The sequence below is a fragment of the Salvelinus fontinalis genome, chromosome 4 (assembly GCF_029448725.1).
Source record: "Salvelinus fontinalis isolate EN_2023a chromosome 4, ASM2944872v1, whole genome shotgun sequence".
In the NCBI taxonomy this organism is placed as follows: domain Eukaryota; kingdom Metazoa; phylum Chordata; class Actinopteri; order Salmoniformes; family Salmonidae; genus Salvelinus; species Salvelinus fontinalis.
This window is the reverse complement of record NC_074668.1, coordinates 19,246,688-19,265,912: the sequence shown is the minus strand read 5'-3', so window position 1 is coordinate 19,265,912 and position 19,225 is coordinate 19,246,688. Positions and strand designations below refer to the sequence as shown.

Here is a 19,225-nt window from a genome sequence, read left to right as displayed (position 1 = left end):
TATCATCCAGAAGGTGAGGTCAATACAGGTGCATCAAAGCAGGGACCGAGAGACTGAAAAACAGCTTCTATCTCAAGGCCATCAGACTGTTAAACAGCCACCACTAACATTTAGTGGCCGCTGCCAACATACTGACTCAACTCCAGCCACTTTAATAATGGGAATTGATGGAAATTATGTAAAAATTTATCACTAGCCTCTTTAAACAATGCCACTTAAATATAATGTTTACATACCCAACATTACTCACCTCATATGTATATGTATATACTGTACTCTATATCATCTACTGCATCTGCATCTCCTGACCTGACTGCCCTTAACCAACAGAAAAACATCCTATGGCGTTCTGCATTAGCATCGAACAGCCCCCGTGATATGCAACTTTTCAGGGAAGCCAGAAACCAATATACACAGGCAGTTAGAACAGCCAAGGCTAGCTTTTTCAAGCAGAAATTTGCTTCCTGCAACACAAATTCAAAAAAGTTCTGGGACACCGTAAAGTCCATGGAGAATAAGAACACCTCCTCCCAGCTTCCAACCGCCCTGAAGATAGGAAACACTGTCACCACCGACAAATCCACTATAATTGAGAATTTCAATAAGCATTTTTCTACGGCTGGCCATGCTTTCCACTTGGCTACCCCTACCCGGGACAACAGCACTGCCCTCCCCTCTGCTACTCGCCCAAGCCTTCCCCATTTCTCTTTCTCCCAAATACAGTCAGCTGATGTTCTTAATGAGCTGCAAAATCTGGACCCTTACAAATCAGCCGGGCTAGATAATCTGGACCCTTTCTTTCTAAAACTATCTGCTGAAATTGTTGCCACCCCTATTACTAGCCTCTTCAACCTCTCTTTCGTGTCGTCTGAGATCCCCAAAGATTGGAAAGCAGCTGCGGTTATCCCCCTCTTCAAAGGGGGGGACACCCTTGACCCTAACTGCTACAGACCTATATCTATCCTACCCTGCCTTTCTAAGGTCTTCGAAAGCCAAGTCAACAAACAGATTACCGACCATTTCGAATCACACCACACCTTCTCCGCTATGCAATCTGGTTTCAGAGCTGGTCATGGGAGCACCTCAGCCACGCTCAAGGTCATAAACGATATCGTAACCGCCATCGATAGGAAACAATACTGTGCAGCCGTATTCATTGACCTGGCCAAGGCTTTTGACTCTGTCAATCACCACATCCTCATTGGCAGACTCGACAGCCTTGGTTTCTCTAATGATTGCCTCGCCTGGTTCACCAACTACTTCTCTGATAGAGTTCAGTGTGTCAAATCGGAGGGTCTGTTGTCCGGGCCTCTGGCAGTCTCTATGGGGGTGCCACAGGGTTCAATTCTTGGACCGACTCTCTTCTCTGTTTACATCAATGATGTCGCTCTTGCTGCTGGTGATTCTCTGATCCACCTCTACGCAGACGACACTATTCTGTATACTTCTGGCCCTTCTTTTGACACTGTGTTAACAACCCTCCAGGCGAGCTTCAATGCCATACAACTCTCCTTCCGTGGCCTCCAACTGCTCTTAAATACAAGTAAAACCAAATGCATGCTCTTCAACCGATCGCTGCCTGCTCCTGCCCGCCTGTCCAACATCACTACTTTGGACGGCTCTGACTTAGAATATGTGGACAACTACAAATACCTAGGTGTCTGGTTAGACTGTAAACTCTCCTTCCAGACCCACATCAAACATCTCCAATCCAAAGTCAAATCTAGAATTGGCTTCCTATTCCGCAACAAAGCATCCTTTACTCATGCTGCCAAACATACCCTTGTAAAACTGACCATCCTACCAATCCTCGACTTCGGTGATGTCATTTACAAAATAGCCTCCAAAACCCTACTCAATAAATTGGATGCAGTCTATCACAGTGCCATCCGTTTTGTCACCAAAGCCCCATATACTACCCACCACTGCGACCTGTACACTCTCGTTGGCTGGCCCTCGCTTCATACTCGTCGCCAAACCCATTGGTTCCAGGTCATCTACAAGACCCTGCTAGGTAAAGTCCCCCCTTATCTCAGCTCGCTGGTCACCATAGCAGCACCTACCCGTAGCACGCGCTCCAGCAGGTATATCTCTCTAGTCACCCCCAAAACCAATTCTTCCTTTGGACGCCTCTCCTTCCAGTTCTCTGCTGCCAATGACTGGAACGAACTACAAAAATCTCTGAAACTGGAAACACCTATCTCCCTCACTAGCTTTAAGCACCAGCTGTCAGAGCAGCTCATAGATTACTGCACCTGTACATAACCCATCTACAATTTAGCCCAAACAAATACCTCTTTACCTACTGTATTTATTTATTAATTTATTTTGCTCCTTTGCACCCCATTATTTCTGTCTCTACTTTGCACTTTCTTCCAATGCAAACCAACCATTCCAGTGTTTTTTTTTTTTTTTTATTTTTTTTTTTTTATTTTTTTTTAGTTTTTATTTTACTTGCTGTGTTGTACTCACTTCGCCTCCATGGCCTTTTATATTTTTATTTATTTATACATATATCTGTTTGCCTTCACCTCCCTTATCTCACCTCACTTGCTCACATTGTATATAGACTTATTTTTTTATCTTTTTCACTGTATTATATGTTTGTTTTTACTCCATGTGTAACTATGTGTTGTTGTATGTGTCGAACTGCTTTGCTTTATCTTGGCCAGGTCGCAATTGTAAATGAGAACGTGTTCTCAATTTGCCTACCTGGTTAAATAAAGGTTAAATAAAAAAAATAAAAAATAAAAAATCTTGCCATCTTTATGTAATACATGTATCACTAGCCACTTTAAACTATGCCACTTTATGTTTATATACCCTACATTACTCATCTCATATGTATATACTGTACTCTATACCATCTACTGCATCTTGCCTATGCCGTTCTGTACCATCACTCATTCATATATCTTTATGTACATATTCTTTATCCCTTTACACTTGTGTGTGTATAAGGTAGTAGTTGTGGAATTGTTAGGTTAGATTACTTGTTGGTTATTACTGCATTGTCGGAACTAGAAGCACAAGCACTTCGCTACACTCACATTAACAACTGCTAACCATGTGTATGTGACAAAAACATTTTTTTGATTTTTTGGGGGGATTTTTGATTTTGAACACTCTTAACCACAAGGCTACCAGCTAACCCATTTGCCATGCAGTGTTAGATGTTTGTTTAGTATTTTTTTCTTGGTATTTGTTTTTTTTTCTTGTCACATACAGTACACCGGATAGGTGCAGTGAAGTGTGTTGTTTTACAGGGTCAGCCATAGTAGTACGGCACCCCTTTACTCTGGAGGCCAGCTGTTACTCTGGGGGCCAACTGTTACTCTGGAGGCCAACTGTTACTCTGGGGGCCAACTGTTACTCTGGAGGCCAACTGTTACTCTGGGGGCCAACTGTTACTCTGGAGGCCAGTTGTTACTCTGGGGGCCAACTGTTTCTCTGGGGGCCAACTGTTACTCTGGAGGCCAACTGTTACTCTGGGGACCAACTGCTACCCTGGGGGCCAACTGTTTCTCTAGGGGCCAACTGCTACCCTGGGGGCCAACTGTTACTCTGAGGGCCAACTGTTACTCTGGAGGCCAACTGTTACCCTGGAGGCCAACTGTTACTCTGGGGGCCAACTGCTACCTTGGGGGCCAATTGTTACTCTGGAGGCCAACTGTTACTCTGGGGACCAACTGCTACCCTGGGGGCCAACTGTTACTCTGAGGGCCAACTGTTACTCTGGGGGCCAACTGTTTCTCTAGGGGCCAACTGCTACCCTGGGGGCCAACTGTTACTCTGAGGGCCAACTGTTACTCTGGAGGCCAACTGTTACCCTGGAGGCCAACTGTTACTCTGGGGGCCAACTGCTACCTTGGGGGCCAATTGTTACTCTGGAGGCCAGCTGTTAATATGGGGTCCAACTGTTACTCTGGAGGCCAACTGTTATCCTGGAGGCCAACTGTTACTCTGGAGGCCAGTTGTTACTCTGGGGGCCAGCTGTTACTCTGGAGGCCCGTTGTTACTCTGGGGGCCAGCTGTTACTCTGGAGGCCAGTTGTTACTCTGGGGGCCAACTGTTACTCTGGAGGCCAGTTGTTACTCTGGGGGCCAGCTGTTACTCTGGAGGCCAGTTGTTACTCTGGGGGCCAGCTGTTACTCTGGAGGCCAGTTGTTACTCTGGGGGCCAACTGTTACTCTGGAGGCCAGTTGTTACTCTGGGGGCCAGCTGTTACTCTGGGGGCCAACTGTTACCCTGGGGACCAACTGTTACCCTGGAGGCACACTGTTACTCTGAGGGCCAACTGTTACTCTGGGGGCCAACTGTTACTCTGGGGGGCAACTGCTACCCTGGTGGCCAACTGTTACTCTGAGGGCCAACTGTTACTCTGAGGGCCAAATGTTAATCTGAGGGTCAACTGTTACTCTGGGGCTTATCATTGATGTACAGTCAAATTAGAAACCGATGTCTTTGCTATCTAACACTGACATGAATCCCAAACACAGTATATTGGACTAAATGACTTGCTTTTCTAGGGGAACAAACATAGATGTCTCTAAGGAAATAATTTACTGACAGAATCTTACTGAAATTTCTTTGGTGCCTCTATGTAAACAGTTCTGTCTGCAGATAAAAAATAAATAAATCCCGCTGGGTACTAGCTAACACAAACCAGTGTTAGGGGCTGGGGGGAGGGAAGTCAGGAGGAGAGGGAAGCTGGAATGCAACCTCTAGCCTAATCTCTCTCTCTCTCTCCCTCCCCACTCGTTCTCTCTCTCTCACGCTCTCTCTCAGTTCAATTTAAGGGGCTTTATTGGCATGTGAAACATCTCTCTAACGCCCTCCCTCTCTCTCTTTCGCTTGTCCTCTTTTTCAAGCTCTATAAAAGTATTTTCCCCTTTACTGAAAAGGTACGATATAGAAGAATGTTATGGAGAAATAGAGGATTGAGATTGCCTCTGTAATAGTTTACCAGTTTACTTATATGACCATAACTACTACTGCTGCTAATGTCAGTGATAGGATGTGATAGGATGTGATCGCCTTGGAGCAGGTGATTTTTCTTCATGTCTATTTCTTCCTCCCATTCCCGCCCTCCCTCTTTCTCTAAGTTCAGAGGGCAGTGTTTGTGGCACATTCCACCCTAGTCTCCTAGGATGACAGGGCATGATGCCACCCCCTTACTTTGTGCCCACAGACTTGTGGCAGCACAGGAAGTGGGTGGGGATTGGGGGATAAAGTGAGGAGGGGTTGGGGGGATTGCACACTGTTTTACACCCACAGGAACCCAGGGAGACAGTCATTTAGAAGGAGAGGAGGAAAGAGGTTTCTTGCTGTCGTTGTGACCAGTGTCAGAATTTAGGAGCTGCCATGCGAGTCATTGGCAGGTTTTTCAGAGACCCGGGGGTCCACTCTATTGGCACGTTCCTGGCTCGTGGTAAAACGTGAAAGTGCATAGAGTCAATGAAGAAGCAGATATGTTTATGGATATATCCATAACATAGCCTAGTAGACATGCCATATAGCCATGCTACACGTACTGCCATAACATGGCTGGAGTCATTTCCTCTTTGTCACCGAGCGGGTGGAAATTTGAAGGTCATGTTTAGATCTGTGTATAAAAGTGTGTCCAGGTGTGTCAAAAAATACAATGTAACCTCTCTTTATCTTGTTCTCTTTTTGCAGTCATGGCGACGATATGATTGTAACACCATTTGCACAGGTGAGCAATGGCACACAGGCTAAACAAGTTGTATTGTGTTGTTTTGCTGCCTAATTCCTTGGGGAAACCACAGTAGAGTATGTTATCATGATATTGTGCAATAGACACAGGCCCATTGTTCAATCACTGTTCAAACGTGTGAGATTATTTTGAGGGTTTTAATGTTAATCTGTCCTGATCTCCTTCAGGTTCTGGCCAGTCTAAGAACTGTACGGAATCATTTTGCTGCATTAAGCAATTGTTCACAAGACAGAGTGTCCAACAAGTAAGTCCTCAGAAGCATACACTGTATACTCAATGAATCTGTATTTACTGCTGTGTAGTAGTCTAGAGCAAGGCACCCAAATAACCAATTTATTGCCAAATATTAGTGTTGTTTTTCTTTTTTGGGACTATATATGTATTTATATGATGATATCTCCAAATGAAGTCTCCTGCTATGGTGTTTTGTTAAAAATGGCTTCAGTATTCCCCATACCATCTCTCTTTGGTCTGCGCGCTATACAGCCAGGCACTTGCTGCTGCTGCATTTTACACAATGTGGTGGAGAATACGTGAATGTCACTCCTTAGCTGTAGTTCTCCCCCTACTGTTCTTGACTGGGACTACAACAACACTCAGTAAAGGTGCCCCCCTGCCATATTGCTCCTGTTCAACGTGAGATCTGTGATGAATGAGGACTGATTCAGCTGAACAGGGACCGGTGCAGTATATTGACCTCTGTTAGTGAGACAAAGAGGGGGATAAAGAGAGGGGGAAGATAGATAGGAGGAGTTCGATAGGGGAGAGATGGGAGGTAGTGCAGTAGTGTTGTTTTGGGAGGAGATGTATCAATGTGTGTTTTGTTTCTCCCCACACCAGGAGATCACCCATGTGTAATCCACCACCCATCACCAAGACCACCTTCACAGGTACGCTGATAGTCTTTAAGTGTGGTCTCTGTGTATGTTAGTGTGTGTGTGCATGTGTGCGTGTGTGTGTGTGTGTGTGTGTGTGTGTGTGTGTGTGTGTGTGTGTGTGTGTGTGTGTGTGTGTGTGTGTGTGTGTGTGTGTGTACTGTATGAATATGTTGATACAATTGAAAGGAGGGAGAGAAAATGCTCTACCGTTCTACAGCAATATTGTCCATTCTATCAGCTGTGGAAAAGGCAAAGAGGCCTTGATGATGGTGTCATGGCATTCTGATATGACAGATGGGGGGATGGGAACTGTCAGAGACGGAGGATGATGATACAGACATCCTTTAGGGGGAGCCAAACAATAGGACACTGGATAAAAACCATCCATGTTTAGAAGAGATACGCCTCTAGCTACAGTATAGCACAATGGGAACCAAAAACCATATAGGCTGCAGGACAGTGGTTAGCAACCCTGGTACAGGACGACCTGGTCGTCTGTCTGTCTGGTCGTCTGTCTATCACCTGCTGGTTCGTCTGTCTGTCTGTCTGTCTGTCTGTCTGTCTGTCTGTCTGTCTGTCTGTCTGTCTGTCTGTCTGTCTGTCACTCAGCCTTGTGTGTAAAGGCTTCTGTGCCCAAGTGCTGTCAGGCTCCATGCTCCATCCCCTGACTGATAGCTTATAGCCTGCCCCTACATTCCACACATCCCTATGGGATCCTGCTAGCATCATGTCGCTACATTCCACACAGCCCTATGGGATCCTGCTAGCATCATGTCGCTACATTCCACATAGCCCTATGGGATCCTGCTAGCATCAGGTCGCTGCTGTACGTCTGTGGCTGTGCTTAGCAGGACAGTGTGACCCCTCACCTTTCACTACCCACTGTAGCAGTGACCTGGGTATACAGTGATAGGAGGTAAGTGGAATGACATCTAAATCAGTGTGTCTAACTAACACACCATGAAAGGGACCGGGAATTCACAAGCAATGTACTTAATAACCCAGAGCCAACCAACAGAGCAGTGAAATGACAATATCAAATTAGCTTTCATATTGTACTATATGAAATCTGTAAGATACAGATGTCAAAGAGGAGAGGATAGTCGTGCACTTTGTCTTCAGCATAGGGCTTCTCTCTCAGGTGTTTTTGTTAGGGAGAGGCAACAGGGATAGAAGCCCAGTGGACCAGAAGAGATCTGTTCTTGAAGGGCACCTCTCCTTGCCCTCTAGCACTATGTACGGCTGGCAGTTTGGCAGGGTGAGCAGCCAACCGTGGTAGTAGGTCCCATATTCTGTTAGTTGGTCCTGTAGTAGGACCCATACGCTGATGGTAGGTCCCATACTCTATTAGTTGGTCCTGTAGTAGGAACCATACTCTGATGGTAGGTCCCATACTCTATTAGTAGGTCCCATATTCTGTTAGTTGCTCCTGTAGTAGGACCCATACTCTGGTGGTAGGTCCCATACTCTGGTGGTAGGTCCCATACTCTGTTAGTTGGTCCTGTAGTAGGAACCATACTCTGGTAGTAGGTCCCATACTCTGTTAGTAGGTCATGTACTAGGAACCATACTCTGGTAGTAGGACCCATACGCTGGTAGTAGGACCCATACGCTGGTAGTAGGCCCCATACGCTGGTAGTAGGACCCATACTCTGGTAGTAGGTCATGTACTAGGAACCATACTCTGGTAGTAGGACCCATACTCTGTTAGTAGGTCATGTACTAGGAACCATACTCTGGTAGTAGGACCCATACTCTGGTAGTAGGACCCATACGCTGGTAGTAGGACCCATACTCTGGTAGTAGGTCCCATACTCTGTTAGTAGGTCCTGTAGTAGGAACCATACTTTGGTAGTAGGACCCATACTCTGGTAGTAGGTCCCATACTCTGTTAGTAGGTCCTGTAGTAGGAACCGTACTCTGGTGGTAGGACCCATATTCTGGTAGTAGGACCCATACGCTGATGGTATGTCCTGTAGTAGGAACCATATTCTGTTAGTAGGTCCTGTAGTAGGAACCATACTCTGGTAGTAGGTCCCATACTCTGTTAGTAGGTCATGTACTAGGAACCATACTCTGGTAGTAGGACCCATACTCTGTTAGTAGGTCATGTACTAGGAACCATACTCTGGTAGTAGGACCCATACTCTGTTAGTAGGTCATGTACTAGGAACCATACTCTGGTAGTAGGACCAATACTCTGTTAGTAGGTCATGTACTAGGAACCATACTCTGGTAGTAGGACCCATACTCTGGTAGTAGGACCCATACTCTGGTAGTAGGACCCATACTCTGTTAGTAGGTCATGTACAAGAAACCATACTCTGGTAGTAGGACCCATACTCTGGTAGTAGGTCCCATACTCTGTTAGTAGGTCATGTACTAGGAACCATACTCTGGTAGTAGGACCCATACTCTGGTAGTAGGACCCATACTCTGATGGTAGGTCCCATACTCTGGTAGTAGGACCCATACTCTGGTAGTAGGTCATGTACTAGGAACCATACTCTGGTAGTAGGACCCATACTCTGTTAGTAGGACCCATACTCTGATGGTAGGTCCCATACTCTGGTAGTAGGTCCCATACTCTGTTAGTAGGTCCTGTAGTAGGTCCCATACTCTCATAGTATGTCTTGTAGTAGGTCCCATACTTTGATAGTAGGTCCTGTAGTTGGTCCCATACTCTGCCAATTGCTCCCCTACTCTGTTAGTAGGTCCCATACTCTGCCAGTATGTCCTATACTCTGTTAGTAGGTCCTGTAGTAGGTCCCATATTCTGATAGTATGCCCTGTAATAGGTCCCATACTCTGTCAGTAGGTTCTATACTCTGATAGTAGGTCCCATACTCTGTCAGTAGGTCCCATACTCTGTCAGTAGATTCTATGCTCTGATAGTAGGACCTATACTCTGTCAGTAGGTTCTATACTCTGTTAGTAGGTCCCATACTCTGTCAGTAGGTTCTATGCTCTGATAGTAGGTCCCATACTCTGTCAGTAGGTTCTATACTCTGTTAGTAGGTCCCATACTCTGATAGTAGGTCCTGTAGTAGGTCCCATATTCTGATAGTAGGTCCTGTAGTAGGTCCCATACTCTCATATTAGGTCCTGTAGTAGGTCCCATACTCTCATTGTAGGTCCTGTAGTAGGCCCCATACTCTCATAGTAGGTCTTGTAGTAGGTCCCATACTTTGATAGTAGGTCCTGTAGTTGGTCCCATACTCTGCCAATTGCTCCCCTACTCTGTTAGTAGGTCCCATACTCTGCCAGTATGTCCCATACTCTGTTAGTAGGTCCCATACTCTGATAGTAGGTCCTGTAGTAGGTCCCATACTCTGATAGTAGGTCCTGTAGTAGGTCCCATATTCTGATAGTAGGTCCTGTAGTAGGTCCCATACTCTGATAGTAGGTCCTGTAGTAGGTCCCATACTCTGATAGTAGGTCCTGTAGTAGGTCCCATACTCTGATAGTAGGTCCTGTAGTAGGTCCCATACTCTGATAGTAGGTCCTGTAGTAGGTCCCATACTCTATCAGTAGGTTCTATCCTCTGTTAGTAGGTCCCATACTCTGATAGTAGGTCCTGTAGTAGGTCCCATATTCTGATAATATGTCCTGTAATAGGTCCCACACTCTGTCAGTAGATCCCATACTCTGTCAGTAGGTTCTATACTCTGATAGTAGGTCCCATACTCTGTCAGTAGGTTCTATACTCTGATATTAGGTTCTATACTCTGATAGTAGGTCCCATGCTCTGTTAGTAGGTCCCATACTCTGATAGTAGGTCCTGTAGTAAACATGTTTGCTCCATGTACAACATAGTTCTCTAGTTCTAGATCTATCAAGCACATTTTGTAGGTAAGTGATGTTGGTAGGTCCCATATTCTGATAGCATGCCCTGTAATAGGTCCCATACTCTGTCAGTAGGTTCTATACTCTGATAGTAGGTCCCATACTCTGTTAGTAGGTCCCATACTCTGATAGTAGGTCCTGTAGTAGGTCCTATACTCTGTTAGTAGGTCCTGCAGTAGGTCCCATATTCTGATAGTAGGTCCTGTAGTAGGTCCCATATTCTGACAGTATGCCCTGTAATAGGTCCCATACTCTGTCAGTAGGTCCCATACTCTGTCAGTAGGTCCCATACTCTGTCAGTAGGTTCTATACTATGATAGTAGGTCCCATACTCTGTTAGTAGGTCCCATACTCTGTCTCATAGTCTGCTCTTCTCACACTCAGGGTATTGTAGATCTCCTATTAATGCCCTTTTCCTTTCTATCCTCCTCTCTCACAAACACATATCCAAGCTAGAATCCAAGCTAGCCCTGTTAAAACAATATGCATGCGTGAAATACCAAACCCAAATACAGTATGCTCAAGTGAAAGGTGACATGACATTCAAAACCTAATTTTCTCACACAACACTCTCCTATCTACCCTGGAACATGCGTAGAACACAGTGTATGATGAATTGATGACATTGCACTATATTTAGAACTGATCAGAGTGCATCCATTATGGGCTATAAAAGAGAGCTTGATTCATCAGCTTGATTGTTTGAGTGTACTGACTACTTGTAATTCATGCAGAGGTCGATGCTGGCCAGGCAGTGCCATCCTGTTGAGACAGACAATGAGGAGGTGATTTATAACAGTCTAAATGGGACATAGAGAGGCCAGTGGGGCATTAGACGAGCCCTGCCATGAGTCCCACATGACATTTAGGCTGGTCTCTTCCACATTTGTCCCCATCCCTTCCATCTCTATCACTTAGTTTATCAGACATCTCTCCATCGATTGGTTGGTGTTTGAAGATGGCTAATTTTAGAGCGGGCTAAGAATAGACTGATGAGCAGAATAGACCAATGAGGAGTGATGTAGGTTTATGAACTCAGAGCTCTGAGAGACAATAGTGCTGGTCTAGTGGTAAGCAACATGCTTTGATCCAGACATAGGTGGTGAGGGAGAAAAAGCTGTTGTCACTTGATTCATTCTGATCTGATGTGCTTCACTTAATAGGGACAGACTGCATCCTGGATAATTGCATTGTTGTTATCATAGTAGTTATAGAAGAACAACATGGTATAAGGGACAAAGTATTGCCATGTAATAATAAGATCATTTTTTTGCATATCCCAACTGGGGTCACGGCCTTGATCTGCCATTATCAATGGCAACCCTGGGAGTGCCTTGCTCAAGGGCACATAAACAGATGTTTCACCTTGTCGACTCTGGGATTCAAACTGACAACCTTTCAGTTACTAGGACTGTCGCTAACCACTAGGCTACCTGCCGCGAGGTGTATCTCTCGAAGAGTTTCCTTCTAGTTTTATATCTTGAAGATTGGACATCAAATAAAATGGAATCAAACCAAAACACAATGATGATGATGATGATGGTTATGATAATTATGATTTCCAAAGCAATGACAACATACATTAGTTTAGAACAGCAACATGTCCCTGCTGGCGGTATGTACAGCATTACCCTTCTCCCACTTCCAGTCCCAGTCCAGCTCCAGTGTTCCTATCCTCTCCGGTCCAGGGTTTGGCAGCAGCCTGCCATCTGTGCAGCAGAGTAGTCTCTCGTGCACTGGTGTCTGATGTCGCACTAGGCATGAGAAGAATGTCATTGACGTCAGTGCAGTCCCTGTCAGAGAGAGTGGCACCCCACCCACTGATATCAAATCAGAGAGGGAGAAAGATAACGAGAGAGGGATAACGAGAGAGGGAGAGAGATAACGAGAGGGAGAGAGATAACGAGAGAGGGAGAGGAAGAATGATACACGGAGGGAGAGGGAGGGAAAAGGAAAAAGATGAAGAGGAGGAGGAGGAGGAGAGGCAGAGAAATGTAAAAGAGAGGGTGAGGGAGGGGGCAAAGAGGAAAAAGTAATGTAATGCCGATGTTTGTGAGGGTTGTGAGTTATGTTGGGAATATTACTGTACATGTGGCACACACATACGCACACACACTCCATTGCCCTCCACCCTGCCCTTTCCCACCTAGACAAAATGAATACCTACGTGAAAATGCTGTTCATTGACTACAGCTCAGCGTGCAACACCATAGTGTCCTCGAAGCTCATCACTAAGCTAAGGACCCTGGGACTAAACACCTCACTTTGCAACTGGATCCTGGACTTCCTGACGGGCCGACCCCAGGTGGTGAGGGTAAGCAACAACACATCCTCCACGCTGACCCTCAACACAGGGCCCCTCAGGCCCTGTTCACTCACAAAGTTTTCCGACGACACAACGGTGGTAGGCCTGGTGGTGGTAGGTCTGATCACTGACGGCAATGAGACAGCCTGCAGGGGGAGGTCAGAGACTTAGCAGTGTGTTGCCAGGACAACAACCTCTCCCTCAGTGTCAGTAAGACCAAGGAGCTGATCGTGGACTACAGGAAACAAAGGGCCGAGCACGCCACAATTTACATCGACGGGGCTGTAGTGGAGCAGGTCGAGAGCTTCAAGTTCCTCGGTATCCACAACACTGAGGATCTATCATGGTCCAAACACACCACCACAGTCGTAAAGACGGCACAACAATGCCTCTTCCCCCTCCAGAGGCTGAAAAGATTTGGCATGGACCCTCATCCTCAAAAGGTTCTACAGCTGCACCATCGAGAGCATCTTCACTGGCTGCATCACCGCTTGGTATGGCAACTGCTCGGCATCCGACTGCAAGGCACTACAGAGGGTAGGTGTGTATGACCCAGTACATCACTGGGGCCGAGCTCCTTGCCATCCAGGACCTCTATACCAGGCGGTGTCAGAGGAAGGCCCAAAAAACTGTCAAAGACTCCATCCACCCAAGCTACAGGCTGTTCTCTCTGCTACCGTACGGCAATAGCTACCAACAGGACCCTGAACAGCTTCTATCCCCAAGCCTTAAGACTTCTAAACAAGACTGCAAAATAGCTAATCAAATGGCTACCCGGACTACCTGCGTACAGGTACATACAGTAGCTACCTCAATTTCCTCGTACCCCTGCACATCAAATCATATAGCCATGTTATTTTCTACTCCCTGTATATAGCCATGTTATTTTCTACTCCCTGTATATAGCCATGTTATTTTCTACTCCCTGTATATAGCCATGTTATTCTTACTTGTTATTTATATTTGTTATTCACTGTGTATGTATTCCTCGTGTCATTATTTCATTTTTTTAAATGTTATTTTACCTTATCTTTATCTTATCTTTAACTCTGCATTGTTGGACCCTTTGTTGCACCCATAAGTAAGCATTTCACACCTGTTGCCTACGAAGCATGTGACAAATAAAATGTGATTTGATTTGAATGTTCTTTACTTTGCGCCAGCTGTCTTACTGTACATTAGTTCATAATCAGACACACTCCAGTGCCTACAGTATGTGTGTTTCTTAATGATTGCTCTCTCTGTATGCTTTAGTTACACACATGGTGTAATGCAACATATCTAGGGTTGCAAAGCTACTGGTAATTTACCAAAGTGACCGGAATCTTCAGTCATTTTGGTGATTAACAGAAAATCTATGGCAATCTATCGTAACGTTGGTCATTTATACTTGAATAACTTGTTAAAAATGTATTCATTCATATATAGTATTCATTCTTTATATCTGTGTCCATTTTGTCTATGAGTTTCTAATGTATAGACCATATGAATCAAGAGAAAATAGACAAATTAATGAAAAAAGCATGTAATCAACAATGACATTGTTTTCAATTTCCTCTGCAACTCGTCCAACTATTGACTTTTTTCACAACTGGCACCAGTTTGACGCCAAAACATTGACAGCAAATACATATTGACATAGTAAAATAAAAAAGTATGTAAAAAAATGTTTTTAAGGATATTTCATGACGAAACCGTTATTTAACGCCAATGTTATTCACTAAATTGATGGTTTATATTTAGGAAAATGTTTTACAGCTTTGTCATTCAACTTTTTTTGTCATCTTAGTTAATTATTTCATATATTTTACATATGATAAGGCCAGAGAGAGGGCCAGAGATAGTTACGGACACGTGATAATCTGCAATACCCTAAAGGGCCGCTAGATGTATTTTGATAAATTACATAAAATCTGGTAGTTTACTAGGAAACTTAGTCAGTCTCCAGTAATACATCCTGCCTTGGTAACCCTAACCATATCCCATTGCCTTAAAAGTTCTCCCCAATCCTAATTTAGACAATATTAATATTAATTGGCTTTTGAGGTGACACATTTTATTCATGTATGACTTGCATACATTTGCAGTGGAAATAGGGAATATGGACTACAATAGAAATGAAAAATATTTGAGACACTGTTATTTCAGGTTTGAAAGGAGTTAGAATAGACTTCGGACACCTCAACCATGACATTGTTTGAAACTGTCTGTCTTCACCCGTATTATTTAGACTGTTCCTTTTGAAACAGCTTCTACTAGTTCACTGTCAGACATCTGTCTCAGGCACATACTGCATGGTACATCTCTTTTTCTCCATCCCTCTTTCTCTGTCTCTCTCCTTATCTGTACATCACCCCTCCCTCTCTGTAGAATGGATACACACATTGAGCTCCAGGTCTACTGCCCCATACTCCAGGCCAGGCTTTCAGTGCGGCCCTCCCCTATCCACAGTGCAGTCCTCTCAGGCTTTAGGTACAAGCTCTGAGGAAGAGCATCGATCTGCCGTCTGGATACCAGGGAGGCTACACACACAGCATCTATAGGACGGAGCCCAGACACAACACACACCCATTGGATTATAAGCACTTTTGTCTCTGGATAGCGTTGACGTGTAGCTTTTATGCTCCAGGGAGGCTGAGAAGGCAGAGTGATGTGTTATGGTTAGCTCTCCATCTGGCGCGTGTGTGTGTGTGTGGTGTGTGCGGTAAGCACTCACCCCCCAGCAAGCCGGCCAGGCAGCCAACCAGCATGCTACAGTGTGCTCCCCATTGTTCCTGCCTGGAGATGAAAACCTGCTGGGTGTGAGATTGTGGTTTGGACAGCGTCTGGACCTACTGCCCCTCCTCCTCCATCCCTCCCTCATCCCTCCTCTCGGCAGACATGGGCCTGCTAATTAAACTGCTCTTCATCCTGCTCCATGACTGGAATTATATATCTTCTATTGACTGTATACTGAACCTCAGACACACACATCATTGAGAGACTGGGATTGTGTTGTTTTGCATTTGTGTGTATGTATGCATGTGTATGTCTCTGTTTTATTGTTTTATGTATCAGATCTGAACCTAAAGGCCACCCTCCATATTCCCTGTCTCTGCTGTGATTTTAACTGAGGCACACTCAACAGCCTTCCTGCTCTGTAACGCTGGATGCTCATGTAAAGGACGTCACGCTGTTTGCTTAGCGAGTACCACCTTCCTCCTGATTCAGCCCATATCTGGTGTGAACTCAGGACCTGTACCTTGCTAGCACACGTGACTGCCCTCCTGCGTCTTGCCAGTCAGCGCCACATGAAAAGCTAGCTATTCGCTGGCGCAAGTGGGGACACTTCAGGCTGAGGAGTATGTTTCACACATCCCCATGTGCTACACTCCGCTCTGGTTGACCATGTTCGTTCCCCGTCTCTCACGGTTCCAGGACTATACGCCCCTGTCATTCCTCCAAAGGTTTGGACAGTAGGACTTTTGGACACGGGGGGGGGGGGGGGGGATCGCTGGCTTTGAACAACCTGGTTCAGGGTGTTGGTCTCTGGGATAGGATTCAGGACTCTAGGCCTTTCTGGTCTCTCCCTATCAGGGTGTCTGTCTTGGGGTGGAAATCAGACTTGTGACTTGGCCCCTCTCACTCTCCTACTGGCCCCTCTGCACCAGTATGAAGAGTCACCCATGCGTCCACTCGGGGCATCTCAGCATCGCTGTGTGTGGGGAGGCAGACCCCGGGCCAGCTGCCTGCGCTAGGCCCCTGAAGCGCCCCTGTACTGACCCCCTGCCCCCCTGTCTCGTCCCCCCAGAGGAGGCCTACCAGAAACTGGCCACCGAGACGTTGGAGGAGCTGGACTGGTGCCTGGACCAGCTGGAGACCCTGCAGACCAGACACTCAGTTGGCGAGATGGCCTCCAACAAGGTAACAACAAAAACCTTTCCCTTACGTGTCATATTTTTTTATTTATTTATTCATTTTTGTTTAAAACAGGTGAGTAATTGGATGACCAATTGTCATTTGCAATTGAGATTGTTGGCTTCCCACATGGTTGGAACAACAACAACAAAAACTATTTTCTCTCTCTCTCTGGCCTCTTCGTGCCTCTTCTACAACAGTTGTATCTGTACTAATATTCGTATTAATTCATACATCTCTTTTGTATCAGTATCTCTATATGTATCTAGCATTGTCATGCAGGGAGGGAGGTGTGCAGGGAGCATGCTCAGCTCAGCTCTCTCCAGCAAGGCCTTGACGTGCTGCATGCTGATCAGCTCTGGGCTCTGCTGAGAGACTGCCTGCCTGCTGATGTCACACCCCGTGATGTCACAATAGGGGGATGGGCCTGGCATGAGATACAGGAGAGGCAGGCAGACAGACAAATGGATGGGACACAGTCAGACACAGATCTGGTAAAACTACCAGATGGCAGTACAACCACAGACAGACAGACAGAAGCACAGGCTCTACTCTGTAGCATTGTCACTCTGTAGCATTGTCGCACACACAGCTATCCCTGGTTTCCATAGCAACACACACAGGCCTGGTTGGCTTACCGTCTCACTCCAGCACACAGTAATGGTGCTCCAATACATACACACAACCATCAACCTACAACATGGCATTTCATGACTATAACATCAAATTGAAGTATTTTATTCCGTAAATACAGAACAGTAGCATTGGATACTAGAATAGCAGTATCATTCATATATATTTGTGTTAATTTGTGCTATTCGTATATTGTGCTATACACTGCACAGGAAGGCTTATAATAATGGCTGGAATGGAGTGAATATAATGGTATCAAACACATGGAAACCAGGTGTTTGATAACATTCCATGAATTCTGTTCCAGTCATTACTATGAGCCCATCCTCCCCAATTAAGGTGCCCCCAGCCTCCGGTGATACACTGAGTGTACAAAACATTAAGAACACCGGCTCTTTCCGTGACACAGACTGACCAGTTGAAAGCAATGAGTCCTTATTGATGTCACTGGTTAAAACCACTTCAATCAGTGTAGATGAAGGGGAGGAGACAGGTTAAAGAAGGATTTTTAAGCCTTGCGACAATTGAGACATGGATTGTGTATGTGAGCCATTCAGAGTGTGAATGGGCAAGACAAAATATTTAAGTGCCTTTGAACAGGGTATGGTAGTAGGTGCCAGGTGCACTGGTTTAAATGTGTCAAGAAAATCAACGCTGCTGAGTTTTTCATGCTCAACAGTTTCTCGTGGTGTGTATGAAGAATGGTCCACCACCCAATGGACATCCAGCCAACTTGACACTGTGGGAAGCATTGGAGTCAACAAGCATGCCTGTGAAACGCTTTTGACACCTTGTAGAGTCCAGGTCCTGACGAATTGAAGCTGTTCTGAGGACAAAAAGGGATGCTGCTCAATATTAGGAAGATGTTCATAATGTTTTGTACACTCAGTGTGGCAATAGAGGGTTCGCAGGTTGCATTGTGTGCATTATAAAGGACTTAAGTAGAACTTAGAGTACAGGCTGGGGGTTCATAAGAGCTAGCTGGTGTAATTGCATGTACTGTATGTAATGGTGACATCACAGTTATTGTTACACAGGAGTGATGTCATTCCATAGAGATTGTTTGTTTTGGACTGATGCCCAACTGAGCATTCTACTCAATGCATCGTCAATGAGCGCTGATGACGATTTAATCAAAAGTGTATTACAACGGCTTGGAATACAGTACCGTTCAATAGGAGGAAAATAATTAGTAGGAGAACCTTGTATCATTTTGATGTTGGCAGATTGACTTTAGACGCAGTATAAGCTTCGCTAGTTAGCTAAGATTGAGCGGAGGACACTGGATTTTAGATAGCTAACGTTAGCATTTCTAGCTATTTTTGACTAACTTTCCTAGCTAAAGACAACATTGCCATCTGTCTAAAGTAAATTTGACGACATGATAATGCAGGTAAAGTTGTGTCCTACTAAATATTTGACCAGTTTAGCAATGTCATCGTATTTCCAGGCACCATAGTATAATTTTGAACAACAGTTGTTAGCCTCCGTCCAGAATGAATGGGCTTTTTACGACTTTAGGGCACCACTATTGCACAGCCGGGCGGCTTGAGAAGGTTCACGACGTGATGGATGTGAAACCTATTAATTACTAGAGGGGCTATGTCATAAACTCTCAGAGTTCTAAAATAGGATCAAAGTGGTGGGCATATTGGTCAGGGGGAAATCCAAACTATTCTAATTGGAATGAATGGCAGTAGAAGCATAATCCAGATTTTACTTATGAAGGATAATAAAAGTAAGGCATGTAATATATAAGAAATTATATAACAGAATTATTACCAAACCAAAATGTTGTCATATAATTAGAAATACAGTTTATACGGGTTTTATACACATTTTCTGTATAAATAGCCTCTAAAATATATGTAAACAGACCATAAATGTCAAAATTGTTGTATCCTTGGAAAGCTGTGAGTGCTATTATAT

The 19,225-nt window shown here is 45.0% G+C and overlaps 1 protein-coding gene across 5 annotated transcripts in view; it reads left to right on the top strand.

The window, feature by feature from the left end:
* The window catches only part of LOC129853246 (cAMP-specific 3',5'-cyclic phosphodiesterase 4D-like), a 316,278-nt gene that overhangs the window by 284,097 nt on the left and 12,956 nt on the right, over positions 1-19,225 (top strand). For 4 of the 5 annotated variants that reach the window (XM_055919085.1, XM_055919086.1, XM_055919087.1 and 1 more), the window contains exons 3-6: positions 5,680-5,716; positions 5,905-5,981; positions 6,578-6,627; positions 16,557-16,669. In XM_055919085.1, coding sequence (XP_055775060.1) covers positions 5,680-5,716; positions 5,905-5,981; positions 6,578-6,627; positions 16,557-16,669 — 277 coding nt within the window. Of the gene's footprint in view, positions 1-5,679; positions 5,717-5,904; positions 5,982-6,577; positions 6,628-16,490; positions 16,670-19,225 lie in introns of all 5 variants that reach the window. The other variant, XM_055919090.1, reaches the window with a different exon arrangement.